The sequence below is a fragment of the Hoplias malabaricus genome, chromosome 6, assembly GCF_029633855.1.
Source record: "Hoplias malabaricus isolate fHopMal1 chromosome 6, fHopMal1.hap1, whole genome shotgun sequence".
Lineage (NCBI taxonomy): Eukaryota > Metazoa > Chordata > Actinopteri > Characiformes > Erythrinidae > Hoplias > Hoplias malabaricus.
This window is the reverse complement of record NC_089805.1, coordinates 13,251,459-13,269,759: the sequence shown is the minus strand read 5'-3', so window position 1 is coordinate 13,269,759 and position 18,301 is coordinate 13,251,459. Positions and strand designations below refer to the sequence as shown.

The 18,301-nt window shown below is 45.4% G+C and overlaps 2 protein-coding genes across 3 annotated transcripts; one reads left to right on the top strand and one right to left on the bottom strand.

Moving 5' to 3' along the window:
• The first annotated feature begins 1,661 nt into the window (after positions 1-1,661).
• Positions 1,662-7,189, top strand: nudc (nudC nuclear distribution protein). Its single transcript, XM_066674931.1, has 9 exons — positions 1,662-1,855; positions 3,199-3,276; positions 4,285-4,500; positions 4,620-4,703; positions 4,820-4,933; positions 5,052-5,246; positions 5,327-5,410; positions 5,885-6,003; positions 6,940-7,189. Exons 1-9 carry the CDS (start codon positions 1,781-1,783, stop codon positions 6,989-6,991), a joined length of 1,017 nt encoding a protein of 338 aa, XP_066531028.1. The 5' UTR covers positions 1,662-1,780; the 3' UTR covers positions 6,992-7,189.
• A 2,291-nt stretch (positions 7,190-9,480) lies between these two features.
• tbxta (T-box transcription factor Ta) lies at positions 9,481-13,374 on the bottom strand. Of its 2 annotated transcripts, none has more exons than XM_066674807.1 (8): positions 13,086-13,374; positions 12,165-12,429; positions 11,475-11,609; positions 11,325-11,386; positions 11,107-11,168; positions 10,847-11,020; positions 10,644-10,761; positions 9,481-10,207 (listed from the first exon to the last, which is right to left on the bottom strand). In XM_066674807.1, the coding sequence occupies exons 1-8, from the start codon at positions 13,268-13,270 to the stop codon at positions 9,964-9,966; spliced, it is 1,245 nt and encodes a 414-aa protein (XP_066530904.1). In that variant the 5' UTR covers positions 13,271-13,374; the 3' UTR covers positions 9,481-9,963. The 2 variants fall into 2 exon arrangements, with proteins under 2 accessions (XP_066530904.1, XP_066530905.1); XM_066674808.1 differs by having other exon boundaries at positions 9,482-10,207; positions 10,847-11,017; positions 13,086-13,372.
• Positions 13,375-18,301: the final 4,927 nt, after the last annotated feature.

The following is an 18,301-nucleotide window of genomic DNA, read 5'->3' as shown; positions in this document are numbered from 1 at the left end:
ACATATTCTCACTCACACACACACTCCTACATACACACATATTCTCACACACACTCCTACATACACACATATTCTCTCTCACACACACAATCCTACATACACATATTTTCACTCTCTCTCTCACACACACACACACTCCTACATACACACACATTCTCACACACACATTCCTACATACACACACATTCCCACCCCACACCCCCCACACACACACACACACACTCCTACATACACACATTCTCACACACACACACACACATACACACACACATAAAAAGCACAGTCTGAGTTTCATTTACACTCTGAGCTGAGTGAGGGGACAGTGAGGGGACATTGAGGTGACAGTGGAGCCAAGAGAGGGGACAGTGAGGGGACATTGAGGTGACAGTGGAGCCAAGAGAGAGGACAGTGGAGCCGAGAGTGGGGACAGTGAGGGGACATTGAGGTGACAGTGGAGCCAAGAGAGAGGACAGTGGAGCCGAGAGTGGGGACAGTGAGGGGACATTGGAACTGAGAGAGGGGTCAGTGGAGCCAAGAGAGGGGACAGTGAGGGGACAGTGAGGGGACAGTGGAGCTGAGAGAGGGGACAGTGGGGCTGAGAGTGAGGAGAGTGGAAAATCACATCTCATTCTCAAGCAAATTATTCAGTAAAATCCAATTGACCTGTTATTGTCTTTATTTATCAATTTATTTATCAATAACCCCATACCCACGTAACAGGGATTTTGTGGACAGAATCGGGCCTCAACCGAGAAAAATGAGATCAGGCAATACCTCATATTGTCCACATTGTCCTAATATTTAATTTGATACCTCATTCAATGTAATGAGGCATTGTGTGATGATATGACAGAGGATTTCTGCAGAAAGGACAGAGTTACACGCCTAATGAGTCCATTATTGCTGGTGAGAACCTAATATTGCCCATTTTTCTCATGTCCATAACACAATCTATGCAATGTATGTTTGTAATTAATATTCACATAAATTACATTACTCCAATGGAAAAAGGACTGTTCCAGATTTTATATGTCACCTTAATCTTATATCTGTATTAAAAGTATTGTACCTTTATTTCATAGGCTACGCTTTGCTGCAGACAATATAGAATAGGTATAACCTAGAAAATAGGTATAAACACACCACTGTGCAATAGGCTAAATTAATCAAATAATTAAAAATAAGCAGCTTTACAGTGGCACTGACATTTTATTATTTTGCATTATTATTATATGGTTTTATTCTTTTTTATTAATTCTTGGGGAAAATGACAACAGCAGGTAATTTGGATTTTACTGAATAATTTGCTTGAGAATAAAATGTAATTTTGGTCGCGGCTGTGAGCAACACAACAGGAGCCCACTGTCCCGAAGAACAGTGGAGAGAACGGATTAATTCTCTAAATAAATTTTTCCGCCATGACACTTTAGGGGCTCCGTATGTTTATGTACTTTGTAAATGATTAATATATTTGTCATCATTTTATATGTATTTGCTGTTTAGCTGCAAAGTCTTTTATTATGGTTTAATTTCAGATGTTTCTAGATTGTTCTCTTCCTGGTGTCGTGACGATTTTTAATCTCTGCGTGTGATTGGCTGTGTGTATTGTCCGTCAATGGTTTTGTGTTCTGATTGGTCTGATTGGCGTTGGGTAAGGCGGGGCTTGTATCTAAGCGGTGACAGGGTGACTCCAAGGGTTGCTGTATGCTTTTCTGTTCGTTTGAGTTTACCGTGTGTGTTTACCGTTTGTGTTTACCGCAGTGGGTAACAGAGCTGCAGGATGGCGGAGGGAGAGGAGAACTTTGACGGAATGTTGCTGATGATGGCGCAGCAGCACGAGGGCGGAGTTCAGGAGGTAAAACGCAGCTAACGGCTAATCTGAGCACATTCACAGTCACAACCAGACAGCTGCGCTGTCTGCGCTTTGTGATTACAGATGAGTGAAAATGGATCTGGGATAATTTATTGGTGATTATTGATCTGTAATAACGGTCAGAGGCTGTGCTACCTGTCCAAATAATTCTGGACTTTTATTTAAACGGAGTGTAGTGAGTAAGTGCTTGGCTGGGGAAAGGGAGACTGTTCACCGTGGTGTTTAAAAATGGTATTGTACACTGAGTGCTGTATTTATGATGTGTGTGTTGTGTCCAATTTTTATTCTGTTTATGTAAGTACAAGGCTAAAGAGCTAATTCATGTGCATTTAATAGAGCCACAGGGAGGGGTGCGCTGTGGGAGCTGATGTCACACTCGGAAAACGGACAGGGATAAAAGCACCCGCCCACCGCAGTGTGAGTTTAGCATTGAGTTTGGATTAAAAGTAGGGATGCATAATTACCATTTTTTTCCAATTGAGCAGTTATTAATTTAAACAGTTCTATTTATTTAAAAACTTTATTGTTCTTAAGAGTTTATTTTTGGAACTGTCCCCCTTTTATTTAGCATTTTCCCATGATACACCACCAATAATTTTCTCTGGGATCAATAAAGTGTCATTCTATCTGTAAATTAGTAACATGAACTGCAACATATCTGCAACATATCTCTGGATATGCATTTGTACAATGTTGTGCATCTTTGGGAAGTTTCCATCATACTATAATGACTGGGAAGTTCTGCACTTGAGCGTTTGTTCATTGGCAATGTTTATTTAAGTGCAGTGGCCTGATCAAATTCAATTCAAAATTTGCGCGCGTAGAAAATAATTTAGTTTGAGGAAAAAACACGTCAGTGTCAGAAAACATTTCCCCGGAGGAGAATACAATTTGAGTGAAAAAAACCCACCTTGTTCGAGGACAGTCAAAACAGTGCGGTGTTCCCCCTGACCTCGGGTTCCCCCTGACCTCGGGTTGTGTGTGATTTGAGCCTCAGTTTCGATGGAAAATCATCTGGTGTGTGCTACAGCTGTGATTCGTAACAGTGTAAAACGGTTTCTTTAACTTATTTGACACCTTTCTCTTTGTCCAGCACCTGGCACTGAAATATACTCTCTCAGAAACGGGTTTTTATCGTCAGCTCGTGTTGCTCTGAGCTGTCGGGATATGAGAATCTGTTATGTTGGAAATCCTCCTTAAAGAGTTACTCAACCCAAACTGCAGCCCTGTTTAAGGCGGAGTGGCTGGTGTGAGGTGTAGGTTCCTGAGCTGTGTTCTTTTCTCCCTCATTGTAATTAAGCCTTTCATCTTCTTTGTCGTTTCAGCTGGTGAACACATTCTTCAGCTTCCTTCGGAGAAAGACGGACTTCTTCACGGGCGGAGATCCCGGAGCTCCAGAGAAGGTGAATAGTCCTTAAACGGGGACTTGGGACACATTCGCTATTATTACTCCCCCACCTCCAATGGCACTTTCACACGACTGTACCCCTTACTTTTAGATTGCACACACTCAGTCAGACCCTGCCACAACAGCCTCTGAGGGTTCACACAGCACCCCAACCCCCAGCTCTGACACGTCCACCAATGAGAAACTGTCAGTTCCCGTTCCTGAACCTTATCTGGAGCTGTTCGTCTCATTGGACGTTCAGCAACACTGTTCTCTCTCTGTTCTTCTCTGTTTCCCTATGTTCTCATTGTTCTCCACTGTTTCTCTCTGTTCTCCACTGTTTCTCTCTGTTTTTCACTGTTTCTCACTTCTACTCTGTTTCTCTCTGTTCTCCACTCTTTCCCTCTGTTCTCATTGTTCTCTCTCTGTTTCTGTCTGTTCTCGAGCTCAGCAGACGACTCAGAGCATCATTTCCACATGTGTATCATATCTCACTCTGATCTGAACGTGCTGTAAACAGTGGATTAACCATGACTCTGTCCTGACCCTCTCCCTTTGTCTCTGGCTCTGGAGCTGAATTCAGATACAGCCCCACAGCGCCCCCTGATGTTAACCCCCTGCTGGTGACATATCCTTGGTTTCCATGAAAACAGGTGGAAAGGCATGTGGGGGGAGTGCAGTAGATGGTGAGGTAAAATGAGATTTGAGACCTGGCCAGGGTTTTCCCTCTGTTTCATTCTGCAGGCCTCACTCGTCTCCGTAGCTGTCACGCTTTCAGAATAAAGGTTTTAGGGTTACAGTTTTTCCTCCACCTCTGTATCAGTAGTTTTCTGCACCTGGGGAGACACATCCCACCCCTCTGTCCTAGTTCCTGCTCTGTGATCCTGTCTCAGCAGGTCTGGAGGTTCAGAGCATGTGACGAGCTGCAGAAAGAGCGAATGAGGGAATGATGTTGTGTCTGATACAAAGATGTTTCTGTAGCGCTTGTCCTCGGATGTCATTGTGACTGTGTTTTCCTCCACAGCTGGTGAAGGAGGCATTCGCTCACCACAGTCAGCTCGCTCTGAGGGCTCAGAAAGACAAACAGACTCGTCAGGAGAAGGAGAAAAAGGAGAAAACGGAGAAAGCTGCTAAACTGAAGGCAGAGGATGAGAAGAGGAGAAAGGAGGAGGAGAACGAGCCCCGGATTAAAGAGCTGACGGACGAAGAGGCGGAGAGACTTCAGACACAAATAAACCAAGTATAACATTCAGAGTTTGTGAAAGAACTCGGGTGAAAGGGGAGGGAGAGGTGGAGATGGTCGATGGTGAATCGCTAATTAAAGTTTCTGACTGATTTGTTCCTCTCGGTCCTCTGCAGGAGAAAGACAAGGACAAGGAGAAGGAAAAAGAGGACGAGGCTAAACGCAGCTCCGGAGAAAAGATGGATAAACCAGAGAAAGAGGTCAGAGACACGGCACATTAATATTATTTGTTTGTTTACCGTGGGCTGTTCTCTCTGGGTGTGTGTGTGTGTATATATCTAACGCTGTGTGCTAATTGGAGTGTGTCTTGCTGCAGTCTGAGTCAGAGGGGGAGGAGGATGAGAAGGAAAAGGGGAAGATAAAGCCAAACTCTGGGAATGGAGCAGATTTGCCAAATTACAGATGGACACAGACCCTCTCTGAAGTGGACGTGAGTTTTTCTGTTTCTGGGGAAGACACTCCTCGTCTCTTTCATTTCACACCGTCCACATTCTCTGCACAAACCCAAATGATGTCCATTTTTTCTCTCGCTCTCTCTCCTCCCTCAGGTTGTGGTCCCATTCAGCGTGGCGTTCCGTCTGAAAAGCCGAGACGTGGTGGTGGATATCCAGAGGCGGAGTCTGAGGGTGGGGCTGAAGGGCAAGCCCCTGGTGGTGAATGCGGCGCTGTGTAACGAGGTGAAGGTGGAGGAGAGCTCATGGCTGATTGAGGACGGGAAGGTGGTGACGGTTCACTTAGAGAAGGTTGGTGTTAGTGTCTGAGTTCGATCTGTGGCAAAGTGCCACGTGTCACTGTGAACTGACGGCGTTTTGCTCTGCACCAGATCAACAAGATGGAGTGGTGGAGCAGATTAGTGACCTCAGACCCAGAGATCAACACCAAGAAAATCTGTCCAGAGAATTCCAAGGTGAGTTCCCTCTGCAAGAGACCACCCTCGTAAAGAGACCACCTTCACCTCTCCAGAGACCACCCTTGTAAAGAGACCACCTTCACATCTCCAGAGACCACACTCGTAAATAGACCACCTTCACATCGCCAGAGACCACCCTAGTAAAGAGAGCACCTTCACATCTGCAGAGACTACACTCGTAAAGAGACCACCCTCACATCTCCGCACAGACCCCCCTAACACTTGTGCACATAGACAGCCTTCACACCTTTACACAGAGACCCCACTCTTGCCACCACACAGAGACCCTCTTCACATCTTCGCACAACGACCCTCTCACACCACCACACAGAGACTCCCCTCACACTTGTGCACATAAATAACCCTCACACCTCTACGCAGAGACCACGCTATCACACAGTCCCCACTCCACCACACAGAGACCTCGCTCACGCAACCTCTCTCTCCCTCTCTGTCTCTGCCTGTCCTCAGTTGTCCGATCTGGATGGGGAGACCCGGAGTATGGTGGAGAAGATGATGTATGATCAGAGACAGAAGTCGATGGGTTTACCGACGTCTGAGGAGCAGAAGAAACAGGACATCCTCAAAAAGTGAGAGACCAGCTTTTCCACTGCACTGTCCCTACTCTACACAACTACACACTACACAGGACCCTACACAAGACTCTACACAACTACACAGGACTCTATGCAAGTACACAGGACTCTATGCAAGTACACAGGACTCTACACAGCTACACACATTTCTACACAACACCACACAGCTACACACATCTCTACACACCCACACGCAGCTACACACAACTCTATACAGCACCATACACAGCTACACACAACTCTACACAGCTACACACAATTCTACACAGCACCACACACAGCTACACACAACTCTACACAGCTACACACGACTCTACACAGCACCACACACAGCTACACACGACTCTACACGGCACCACACACAGCTACACACGACTCTACACGGCACCACACACAGCTACACACGACTCTACACGGCACCACACACAGCTACACACGACTCTACACAACTACACAGGACTCTATGCAAGTACACAGGACTCTATGCAAGTACACAGGACTCTACACAGCTACACACATTTCTACACAACACCACACAGCTACACACATCTCTACACACCCACACGCAGCTACACACAACTCTATACAGCACCATACACAGCTACACACAACTCTACACAGCTACACACAATTCTACACAGCACCACACACAGCTACACACAACTCTACACAGCTACACACGACTCTACACGGCACCACACACAGCTACACACGACTCTACACGGCACCACACACAGCTACACACGACTCTACACGGCACCACACACAGCTACACACGACTCTACACGGCACCACACACAGCTACACACGACTCTACACGGCACCACACACAGCTACACACGACTCTACACGGCACCACACACAGCTACACACGACTCTACACGGCACCACACAATTCTACACAGTTGAATTAATGTTTGTTTGTTGCAGGTTCATGGAGCAGCATCCAGAGATGGATTTCTCTAAAGCAAAGTTCAGCTGAATCAGAGACACTGCAGAAACTCTGTCACATTATTACTGAAAAGACATGCACACACACACACTCTCTCTCTCTCTCTCTCTCTCACACACACACACATACACACTCTCTGTGGTGTTTCAGTAAACCTGGAACTGCTGAAGTTGTCTATAAAGTTTAGTGTTTGCCTGTGTTTTTTTAAGTAAATAAATGAAGTGTAACTGCATCGACACAGCGCTGTGCTTCATTTTTGGGGCGGGGTCGAGGAGGCGAGAGGGGGTCTGCAGAGTTTAAACACCATGGAAATTGGACTTTTATCTTCATTTTAAACTCTTTATTAAACTTTTTGGTGATTCTGCCCTGTGACCTGCAGGGGGCAGCTGTGTCCCACCACAGGCACGTGTTAACCATCACCTGTGTTAAAAGCTCAGGTTTATTTTAAACTTTTTTTTTTTTAACTTTTCTGTCTTTAACAACAAATCTCCAGCTTGGAGCATGACCAGGGGTTCACTGAGTGAATAAATAGCATGTAAATATTTTTAATCAGAACTGTTAAAGAAAGTCAGTGATGGAGCAGGGGTCTTTGTGGAGGCTGCGTGCCGGTGCAGGCCTCAGCTCTGGATCAGTAGCGTTTGGGAAGAGCAGCTCTGAAGAGATCAGCTGTTTCCCGGAACCAAGGCTTACACCTCACTGTTCTCTGCCTCTGATATGTCCCCCCTCCTGCGGAACAGGCCGAGGGATTCTTCACATGGGCAGGGCAGGGTGTGTGCGGGTGGGGTGGGGAGCAGTGGAGGGCCAAGTCTCAGCTCACAGCTATGTCTCACCCACACAACAGAATGTCTTCATTAATGAAGACACACAGACATCAGAGGGTGTGTGTGTGTGTGTGTGTGTGTGCGCAGGTCGGTGGGTAAATATTCCTCCAGACCTGTCAATCTGTTTTTTGGCAGCAGTTTTCCACAAATCTCCCATAGTCCCCTGCTCTGTGACTTGGTGTGAGCTGAATGTTTATCTAGAACGTCAGAGACTCAGAACCATTACGGGAACACTGTATAATTTTAGCAGATAATAATCATTCATTCATTATCTGGATCCCTTATCCGGTTCAGGGCAGCGGTGGGTCCGGAGCTTACCCGGAATCACTGGGTGCAAGGCGGGATGAATGAAAGATTATAATCAATAACTCTGAAATCCTGTTGTGGTTCCCGGTGCTGGTTTGGCTGCAGACCCAAGTTCCAAGCTCATAGACTGTGGACCTGGAGACTGGAGTTTAAACTACTTTGCTTTTATCAGGTCCTGCTACAGCAGGGGAACAGTGTTCTCTGGAGCGATGGAGTTCCTCTGGTGTGTGGAACTGTGTTCTCTGGAGCAATGGAGATCCTCTGGTGTGTGGAACAGTGGAACGGTGTTCTCTGGAGTGATGGGGTTCCTCTGGTGTGTGGAACTGTGTTCTCTGGAGTGATGGGGTTCCTCTGGTGTGTGGAACGGTGTTCTCTCAAATGATGGGGTTCCAGAGTTCCTTAGAAAGGAGTTGTGTGGATAAATGCTGTCAAACACTCACAGTAGTGTTCCCACAGGAGACTGGGTTCTTTCTGGAATTGGGTCCAGTCACTCTGACACACACACACACATACCCAGTCACTCACACACACACACACACCCAGTCACTCACACACACACACACAGTCACTCTCTCTCACACACACACACATACAGTCACTCACACACACACACTCACCCAGTCACTCACTCACTCACACACTCACCCAGTCAGTCATCTGTGTAGTACTCCCTTCAAAATTAACTGACAGACGGAGAGGAACAGGACGTTTACACTTTAGTCTCTGTATTCATCCAAATCACAGAGAGAGAGAGAGAGAGAGATAGGGAGGGAGGGAGTGTTTGCTGTGGCTCCGTACCACAGGGCTTCATTTACACCAAAGTGAGGACCATCAATCACTCTCTCTCTCTCACACATACATATACACTCACTCTCTCTCACGCCTCAGCACACACTGCCACATTTATGGACCTGTGGTCGAGGGACAGGGACGGGGACAGGAACTGGGACGTCCAGGAGAAATCCGGGAGGCCAAAACTGACAGAAAGCTCCAGAGAATGTGGGACAGAGAACAGTACCCAGAGGAAACCCAGCATCTATCTGAGACAGGAGAGCGTTCAGCTCCATCCTCAGAAACACCACTCCCACATCTCCACAGTTACGTTTTGCTCATTACCATGGTTACGCTAGTTTGTAGTTATACTGAACCACCCCATAATTACAACCAATGACGAGTAACGTTTCGTGTGTGTGAGTGTGTGTCGCCCTGTGAAGGACCGGCGCCCAGGTGTGGAACAGGATGTGTTCCTGCCTTGCTCCCAGTGATTCTGGGTAGATTCTAGACCCACATCCGCCCTGAACTAGATAAGGGTTACAGACAATGAATGAATGAGTGAATGTTACAAATGACAAGTAACAAAAGGCTGTGACCAAATAAGTTTAATTTATTAAAATGATATAAATAAAAGACGCCTCTGTGAGGGACAGCAACAGGAGCCCACACTCACTTCATTAATGATTAATTATTAGATTTCTTATATTATTAAAGGCACTCTTCCTCTTTTTCAGAGGCTCAGTAGAGAACAGCTTCTGTGTTAATTTCATACGACCGAAGATGAAAATGAATTAAGTTAAATTTTATTTACAAACATCTACATTTATCCCATTAACCACAAACAACATCTGGTCTCTTTTACATTGACCTCAGGCTGGAGATTAAAACCTATTTCAATCAGCCGCAGGATTCTGTAGTTTTTATAAAGATCTGAGCAACACAGCGTCAGGCTTCAGTTCACACTCCGTGTGTCTGACCCCCTTTGTCCAACCTCTGTCCGACCTGTGATTGGGTTCTATCTGTCCCGAGACCAGCAATCCCTAACCCAGAGACCACAGGGAGATGCCTTTAACCCTTTCAGGCCTGGTAGCTGTGTTGTACTCAATAGCTCTGAGCGACAGGTGTCCAGGAGGCGGTGAGGCGAGCGATCGAGTTCTCAAACTGTCCGTCTCCACTGACCTCACTCAGCCCCGGCTCGTACCCGGACTGAGAGGACAGAGAAGAGTACGACACAGCGGAGCCACGCAGGTATGGAGAACCCAGGCTTCCGGACCCTGAACCAGAAACAGAAACGGAGGGGGGTCCCAGAGACGCCCCGGCTACAGACCACAGACTCGGGTACTGACTGTGGAACAGACACAGAACATCAGAGAAACGTTCAAAAAGCATCAAAGATTAACATTAAACATCAGAGAAACATTTAGAAAACAAAGGTTAACATTAAACCCAGGAGACAACAGAACCCACTGCACTTTTCCACAAACAAGGAACTGTTTCTGTTCTGGTTCGTGAACATAATCTGTATCTGCACATTTCAACGTCTCAACCTGGTGTTGGGGGGTATGTTGTTACTGTGTGTGTGTGTGACACTGACCTGGATTTGGGGGGGTGGGTGTTGTTTGTGTGTGTGAGCGAGAGAGAGAGAGGGAGAGAGACACTGACCTTGTGTTGGGGGGTGTGTTGTTGTGTGTATGTGTTAGAGAGAGAGAGAGAGAGAGAGAGAGACACTGACCTTGTGTTGGGGGGTGTGTTGTTACTGTGTGTGTGTGAGAGACACTGACCTGCTGTTGGGGGGGTTGTTGTTGCTGTGGGAGAGCGTTCCCGTTCCTCCGGAGTTGATCTGGAGCGCTGACCAGCCGTCGTGTGCAGGGAGAGCTCCAGAGTTCTCCATGTAATTATCTAAACATAAACACAGCCTCGTCAGCATCCACCTCGGTCCGGATCAGCGCTGATCAGCTCGGTCACTGATTTATAATAATCTTACTGTTGTTAGGGCGATGTGTGTAGTGGGTGCTGTAGGGCGTGGTTCTGTGGTTCCGGAGCGTGGAGAATCGGTCGCAGTAGGAGCTGGTGGAATGTGCTGAGGATCCGCTGAACTGAGCAGAACCACTGCTCTGACACATGGCTCCGGTACTCGGCAAGAACCAGCCGCTCACTGCTAGAACAGAGGAGGAGAGAGGGGACAGGGTGAGGACCCGGAAATTACTGGAGACCCTTTTGAATGTTTAGAACCGAGACACTCACGCTGGGAATATCCGGACTGCTGATTCTCACCGCTCGGGTCCTGAGTGTCTTTATGTTCACTGCTGAGAGAACAACACAAACTCATCATCACCTTCACCACCACAGCAGCGTTAGCTTTAAACCACAGCACGGTCAGAGAGGGGTTTAAGGGTCTGTGGTTGTTTATTAAACCCCTGCGTGTTGTCGTGGGTAAAATGTGAAGTGTGTGTTCCTCTCACCGCTCCTTGGCGTCGAGGAAGGCCTTGGCAAAGGGATTGTGTTTGATCTTCAAGGCTGTGATCTGAAAGAACAGAGAATGTCACTCATTAAATAATCAGAGTTGTGTGTTTCTCCTCACTGAGCGGGATTAAGGTGGAACCGATCCTTACCTCCTCGTTCTGATAAGCAGTGACGGCAATGAACTGCGTCTCAGGAAACGATTGGCTGCTGATCATCTTCTGAACTCCGCCCACTTTCACAATGTGGATCCGCGGCTCGTACTTGTGCAGAGAGTTCAGCATGATCTGCAGAAAGAGCAGAGCAGGCCAAGTCTGGTTAAAAAGGTCAGTGAAGGAGAGGATCTCTGACTGCCCAGCCCCCTCCCCCCAAACCCCGACCCCCCCTGGTTTCATTCGCCCGGGTTCATCTCCAGGACTTTTGTGTTCTACTATTCCTTCTGGAGAAGGAAATGTAATGAACCTTTAGGTAACACAACTGGACTCTAACACCACTGCTGTACCTTTAAAGATACACTGCACTGTTTCTACCTTCAGTGACAGTAATGTTCCTGTACAGTAGCTTTAATTCTGAGAGTGTATGATAAAAAGAGCTTGTTTTGCTTTAATCCAAAATGAATTGGTTTTAAAAACAAAAAGATAAAACGATGAGTTATTATAGTATCCAAAGTTCTGTATCGGTGCGTCTCTACGGTTTTCCCCGCTGGAACAAACTGCTGTGTAATAATGAAGCCCTGATTAACACAAACACATATTTACTGTCAGATTAATCTTTTCACTGTAGTCAGTTCTGCTTCTGCATGTCATACACAACAGCGGTGTGTGTGTGTGTGTGTGCTGTACCTGTCCTCCTCCGTTGAGTTTGTTGGACAATTTGACTTTGCTGAAGGAGACGGGGGCTTTGATCCAGTGGGCTCCGAAGTTGGGCGAGTCTGGGTGAATGTAAACACAGCTGGGGCTCTGAGGTTCGGGTTTCCCGCCCGGGACCCACTCCCCGTTCACATACTTCCAGCGGTTATTATCGGCCGCCACAAAGTCCAACAGAACCGAGTACATCGCGTTGGGGTCCAACCCCGTCACGCTGATCCGCAGGACCGGAAACATCCGCCTGCGGGAAACAGAGCATCACACATTCACTCGGCAATTCCACCTTAAAAATGGCACACTCCGCCGTTTCTGTTCCATTCACAGTGAAGCACAGCCCGGTTTAAGGTGGTTCTGGAATTATACTGAGATCTAAGGAGACGAATATGTAATTAGTCCCCGCCCTCCCGTCTCCACGACCCACCTGCACCTGAAAAGCCCCGCCGCAAACTGACAAGTAAATTATTAATAATAAATTATACAAATATAAATTACTATTATACAGTGATTTTCAGACAAACAGAGTGCGGTATAAAACCAAATATTTTCTTGTACACAATCTCATAATCCGTACCTGGCATTAGATTAAATCCAGATTAAAGTTATTAAAAGATATTTAAACAGATTTATTCAAAGTAAAAGAGAATGACGCTCAGCTCATTTCTGCTGAGCTTTTTGAGCTGCATTAATGTGCTAAGTGAAAGATGGTTGTTATTATTTTACCTCAGAGGTGTGTGTGTGTGGGGGGGGGGTGTTAGTGTGAGTTTCTCTGAGTGAATACTCCCTGGACTCGGTGAAAGTGTGAGCGCGGCTCCGGGGGAAGTTTGGAGGAGAGAAACGAAGGGAGCGGGGGTAAATTATAGAGAAAAGCCGTGAAAGTAGCGGGCTAGGGTGAATTACCGGCCGGTTTTCGTGACGATCATCTCGTTGGTGAGCTCCTTAAACTTGCCCCAGAGCTCGGAGTCCTCCAGGCGGACGGTGATGTCCTTCTCCGCGGCGCTGTCCTTGTCGCTGCCGCTGTGGAAGTCGCTGTCCACGGCGCTGAGGAGCTGCTCCAGACGTTCGTCGCCGCTGGAGGAACTCATTCTGCCACAGAGAGAGAGAGAGAAAGAGATTAAACTGAAATAAATAAAAGATAAAATGATTTCCCTCCGCGGAGTCGTACTGTGTTTCTGTCCCCGACACTGCGTCCCGCGCTTTAATACTCAGGGGCCAATGGGCGTGACCGAGACACGGAGGCCACGCCAATTGGGATAATGGGCTGTCAGTGGTCGCGGAGACAGGACTCTATGCAAATTTGTCTAAATTAACATACGATTAAAAGTTTAGTATACAGTGGTTTAAAGGTATATATCAGTCGATAAGGTTTACTACTGAAATATAAAATTATTATTTTAAACATATACATGATCAAATTATTCAACCTTCCACAAAATATAACACAGAGCAAAGATATTTATATCATGAGGCATTCATTCATTCATTCATTCATTCATTATCTGTAACCGCTTATCCAGTTCAGGGTCGCGGTGGGTCCAAAGCCTACCTGGAATCATTGGGCGCAAGGCGGGAATACATCCTTCACAGGGCAACACAGACACACACACATTCACTCACACACTCACACCTACGGACACATTTTGAGGCAATTAAAAATAATTAAAAAGCCACAAAAAAACAAACAAATATGATAATTGTTATTGTGTATAAAACTGCACATTTTTTTATCATCAGATTTGAAACAAAAAAATATGTTTCAGAAAAAACCAAACAAAGCAAAAAAAACAAAAAAAACAAACGAAATCAATTGTGTTTCTCCGTAGAAAACAGATTTAATAATAATAATAATAATAATAATAATAATAATAATAAAGACAACACGCTTGAATTTTTAGTAAATATTTTAGTTTTTATTCGTCTTTCATTTTCATAAACTGTGGGGCGAAGGTCTGTGGAATAAGGGTGGGTCAAAATATTTTTGTGGTAATATGATAACATGTGTAAAAGAAAAAGTCATTTATAATGATTCTATTTTTAATAAAATGTTCATCAAGATTAATTGTACATTTTATGATCACACACACACACACACACACACACACACACACACTCATATCGCACAGCATTACAATTTAGATATATTTAGATATTTAATAAATTAATTAATAATTGTATTAATTTTATGATTTATAAAGTAAATTAATTACATTTTATTATTATGTTTAATTTATTTATGTTTGAAATTTAAGTTTAATTTAGTGTAAGAAATTTTTAAAAAGAGAGTGAATGTGAAAAAGAGTTTCAGAACAAAACTCTTATAAACAGCTCCGGTTTCCTCCCACAGTCCAAAAACACACGTTGCAGGTGGATTGGTGATTCGAAAGTGTCCGTAGGTGTGAGTGTGTGAGTGAATGTGTGTGTGTCTGTGTTGCCCTGTGAAGGACTGGCGCCCCCTCCAGGGTGTATTCCCGCCTTGCGCCCGATGATTCCAGGTAGGCTCTGGACCCACCGCGACCATAAAAAATTGGATAAGCGGTTACAGATAATGGATGGATGGAACTCTTATAAACAAAGTAATCAGATTGAGTAAATCAGATGGATTTAGGACCAGTCCACCTTAAACAGCATAGTGACATTAGAATATAGAGCTTCAGAGCCATCACGCCACTTTCTCTCTCTCTCTCTCTCTCTCTCTCTCTCTCTCTCCTGTGTGGACTGTTTTACTGCTTCACTTCCTACTGCTCTCCTCTCAGCTGTAAATGCAAAATACTCACACCTTCCTTAAACCCTCACACCCCCCATACACCCTCTCTCTCCCTCTCTCTGTCTCACCTACACATACACACACACACACACACTCACACACACAAACACACACACTAATCTCTGAGCATTGCTTTTGTCTCCTGTATTTACAGAGCCAAGTGTTTCACACAGAGAATTCACCTGGACATGGGCCACAGGAAACACAACCCCCTCAAACCCCTCCACCCCCACCCCCAGAAAACCTGGGACATTTTGGACATTAAGAAAAAACAATAAAACACTGTAGTTTTTAATTCTCTTCAAGCATTATTTATAAATAAAAGCTCAAAGAAAACAAATCCCAATTGTCTCTGAAGAACCTGACCATATTTTGTAAAAAATAAACCCATTTAGAGTCTGACAAAAGAAAAAGATACAACAAAGAGTTTATAGAAATGTCACACAGTTCTGAAGTTCCACTGTAAACAGGTGAATAGAAGCAGAAAGAGAAGCATTAGCATGAGACTTTAAACAGCATTCAAACACAACATCTTTAAATGTAAGATTGCATCTGTCATCGTCTACCGTTCTGAAATCCGGAGAAAGCCCTGTCCCTGTCGGGAAAAGCTGGACACCAGTGATTAACGACAGATGCCTTCGAGCCCTCAGATGGCTCGCCATTAGAAACTGTCAAACCACAACCATAAATACAGCCACAGGGGCTTGGGAGGACTTTCGAAAAACCGGCGTCATGTAACAGTTACCACTGCACACACCACTGCACACACCACCTCACACTTCTGTACACCACCACACACACCACTGCACACTGTACACCACCGCACACACCACTGCACACTGTACACCACCACACACACCTCTGCACACTGTACACCACCACATACACCACTGCATACTGCACACCACCACACACACACCACTGCACACCGTACACCACTGCACACTATACACCACCACACACACCACTGCACACTACACCCTGCACACCACCACAAACACCACTGCACACAGCACACCACCACATACACCATTGCACACTTCTGGACACCACCACACACACCACTGCACACCACACACCATTGCACACCACACACCACCACAAACATCGTTGCACACTTCTGTACACCACCACAAATTAACCCATTCTCTCTCTCTCTCTCTTTCTCTCACCACACACACACACATATTCACACATACACTATCTCTCTCTCTCTCTCTCTCTCTCTCTCACACACACACACACTTTGGTGTGAAATATTACAGACTGATGATGTTCCACAAAGGAACTCTTTTAAAGAACGAGGAATATTTTCCACAGAGAGCAGCTCCCCTTCGTCTCAAAGTAAAGAAAGTAAACACAAGAGGATGAGTCTATGTCTCTCTCTCTCTCTCTCTCTCTCTCACACACACAGACACTCTCTCTCTCTTTCTCACACAAAGAGTGTTTATCTCTTATTTCACTGATAAACTCTTTGATCAGTTTCAGACCCTCACAACCTCAGACCCTCACATCCTCTGACTCTAACATCCTCTGATCCTCACAACCTCAGACCTTCACAACCTCAGACCCTCACAACCTCTGACTCTCACATCCTCTGACGCTCACAACCTCAGACCCTCACAACCTTACACCATCACACCCTCACAACCTCAGACCTTCTCTCTCAGAGAGAGAGAGAGAGAGAGAGAGAGAGAGAGAGAGAGACTCAGAGAGAGAGACAGAGACTCAGAAAGGGAGAGAGAAAGACAGTCTCAGAGAGAGAGAGAGTTTTGAGTGTGCTGTGCGTTCCAGTGTATTTTTATTTTTTATTTGCATAATATAATATATACAAAGACTTGAGAAAAAAACCCACCCCACTGAGGTCTCCAGTGTTAAACCCCTTCTGCATTAATTTAGAACTTGATCCTTCAGACAATGAATGGTAAACAGATAATATATAAATTTAGCCAAGATTAAATAAACATAATGAGTGTGTGAGTGAATGTGTGTGTGTGTGTCTGTGTTGCCCTGTGAAGGACTGGCGCCCCCTCCAGGGTGTATTCCCCGCCTTGCGCCCAATGATTCCAGGTAGGCTCTGGACCCACCGCAACCCTGAATTGGATAAGCGCTTACAGATAATGAATGAATGAATGAATAAATAAACATATTCAATTGTACAAATAAAAGGCAAAAGGTAAAAGATACCTAAATAATTAAATGAATCATCCATAGCATATTAGATATTGACATAGTGTCCAAACTGCTGACTAATCTACAGTGTACATGCTGTCTATAAAAAATCAAAACAGGTTGCCATTTACTATTAAATTTACATACACAGTATACACATCACATACTCTCTCTCTCTCTCTCTCTCTCACACACACACTACAAACACTACCTCTCATACTATACACACCACATATCACTCCACATACTCTCTCTCTCTCTCTCTCTCTCTCTCACACACACACACACACACACACACTACAAACACAACATCTCATAGCATGCACACTATACACACCACATATCACTCCATATACTCACTCTCTCTCTCTCTCTCACACACACACAAAAACACACACTACAAACACTACCTCTCATAGCATACACACTATACACACCACATATCACTCCACATACTCTCTCTCTCTCTCTCTCTCTCTCTGTCTCTCTCTCTCTCACACACACACACACACTCAGTACAAACATTACCTCCCATAGCATACACACTATACACACCACATATCACTCCACATACTCTGTCTCTCCCCCTCTCTCTCTCTCTCTCTCTCTCACACACACACACACACTACAAACACTACCTCTTATAGCATACATACTATACACACCACATATTACTCCACATACTCTCTCTCTCTCACATACACACAAACACACACATTTTCTCTCATTAAAGTAGTTGTATGTAATCCTGGAGGTTTACTGCCACTTTAACCAACATCCCTGCCTCCTCTCTGTGGATCTGGACGCCATCTGCAGGCAGAGGGAGATGATAAACCTGCTGGGGCATAACTCTGCCCCATTGCACTTAGTAATGGGCATGGCTGAATGTCCATATAAGGAGCTGTAGCACACACACCACAACACCACACACACACACACTACAAACACTACACACACACAATACCATGATACACACACACTACACATGGGGTTCCTCTGGTGTGTGGAACAGTGGAACTGTGTTCTCTGGAGTGATGGGGTTTGTCTGGTGTGTGGAACAGTGCAACTGTGTTCTCTGGAGTGGTGGAGTTTCTCTGGTGTGTGGAACTGTGTTCTCTGGAGTGATGGAGTTCCTCTGGTGTGTGGAACAGTGGAACTGTGTTCTCTGGAGTGATGGAGT

What these genes read in the sequence shown, in the direction of transcription:
- nudc (XM_066674931.1), top strand. Translation starts at nt 1,781, where the DNA reads ATGGCGGAGGGAGAGGAGAACTTTGACGGAATGTTGCTGATGATGGCG. An exon ending in TTCAGACACAAATAAACCAA is followed by an intron (nt 4,501 to 4,619) that starts GTATAACATTCA and finishes GGTCCTCTGCAG; the next exon opens with GAGAAAGACAAGGACAAGGA. An exon ending in TCTGTCCAGAGAATTCCAAG is followed by an intron (nt 5,411 to 5,884) that starts GTGAGTTCCCTC and finishes GCCTGTCCTCAG; the next exon opens with TTGTCCGATCTGGATGGGGA.
- tbxta (XM_066674807.1), bottom strand. Translation starts at nt 13,270, where the DNA reads ATGAGTTCCTCCAGCGGCGACGAACGTCTGGAGCAGCTCCTCAGCGCC. An exon ending in CTGCTTATCAGAACGAGGAG is followed by an intron (nt 11,387 to 11,474) that starts GTAAGGATCGGT and finishes CTGTTCTTTCAG; the next exon opens with ATCACAGCCTTGAAGATCAA. An exon ending in CACACATCGCCCTAACAACA is followed by an intron (nt 10,762 to 10,846) that starts GTAAGATTATTA and finishes GTTTATGTTTAG; the next exon opens with ATAATTACATGGAGAACTCT.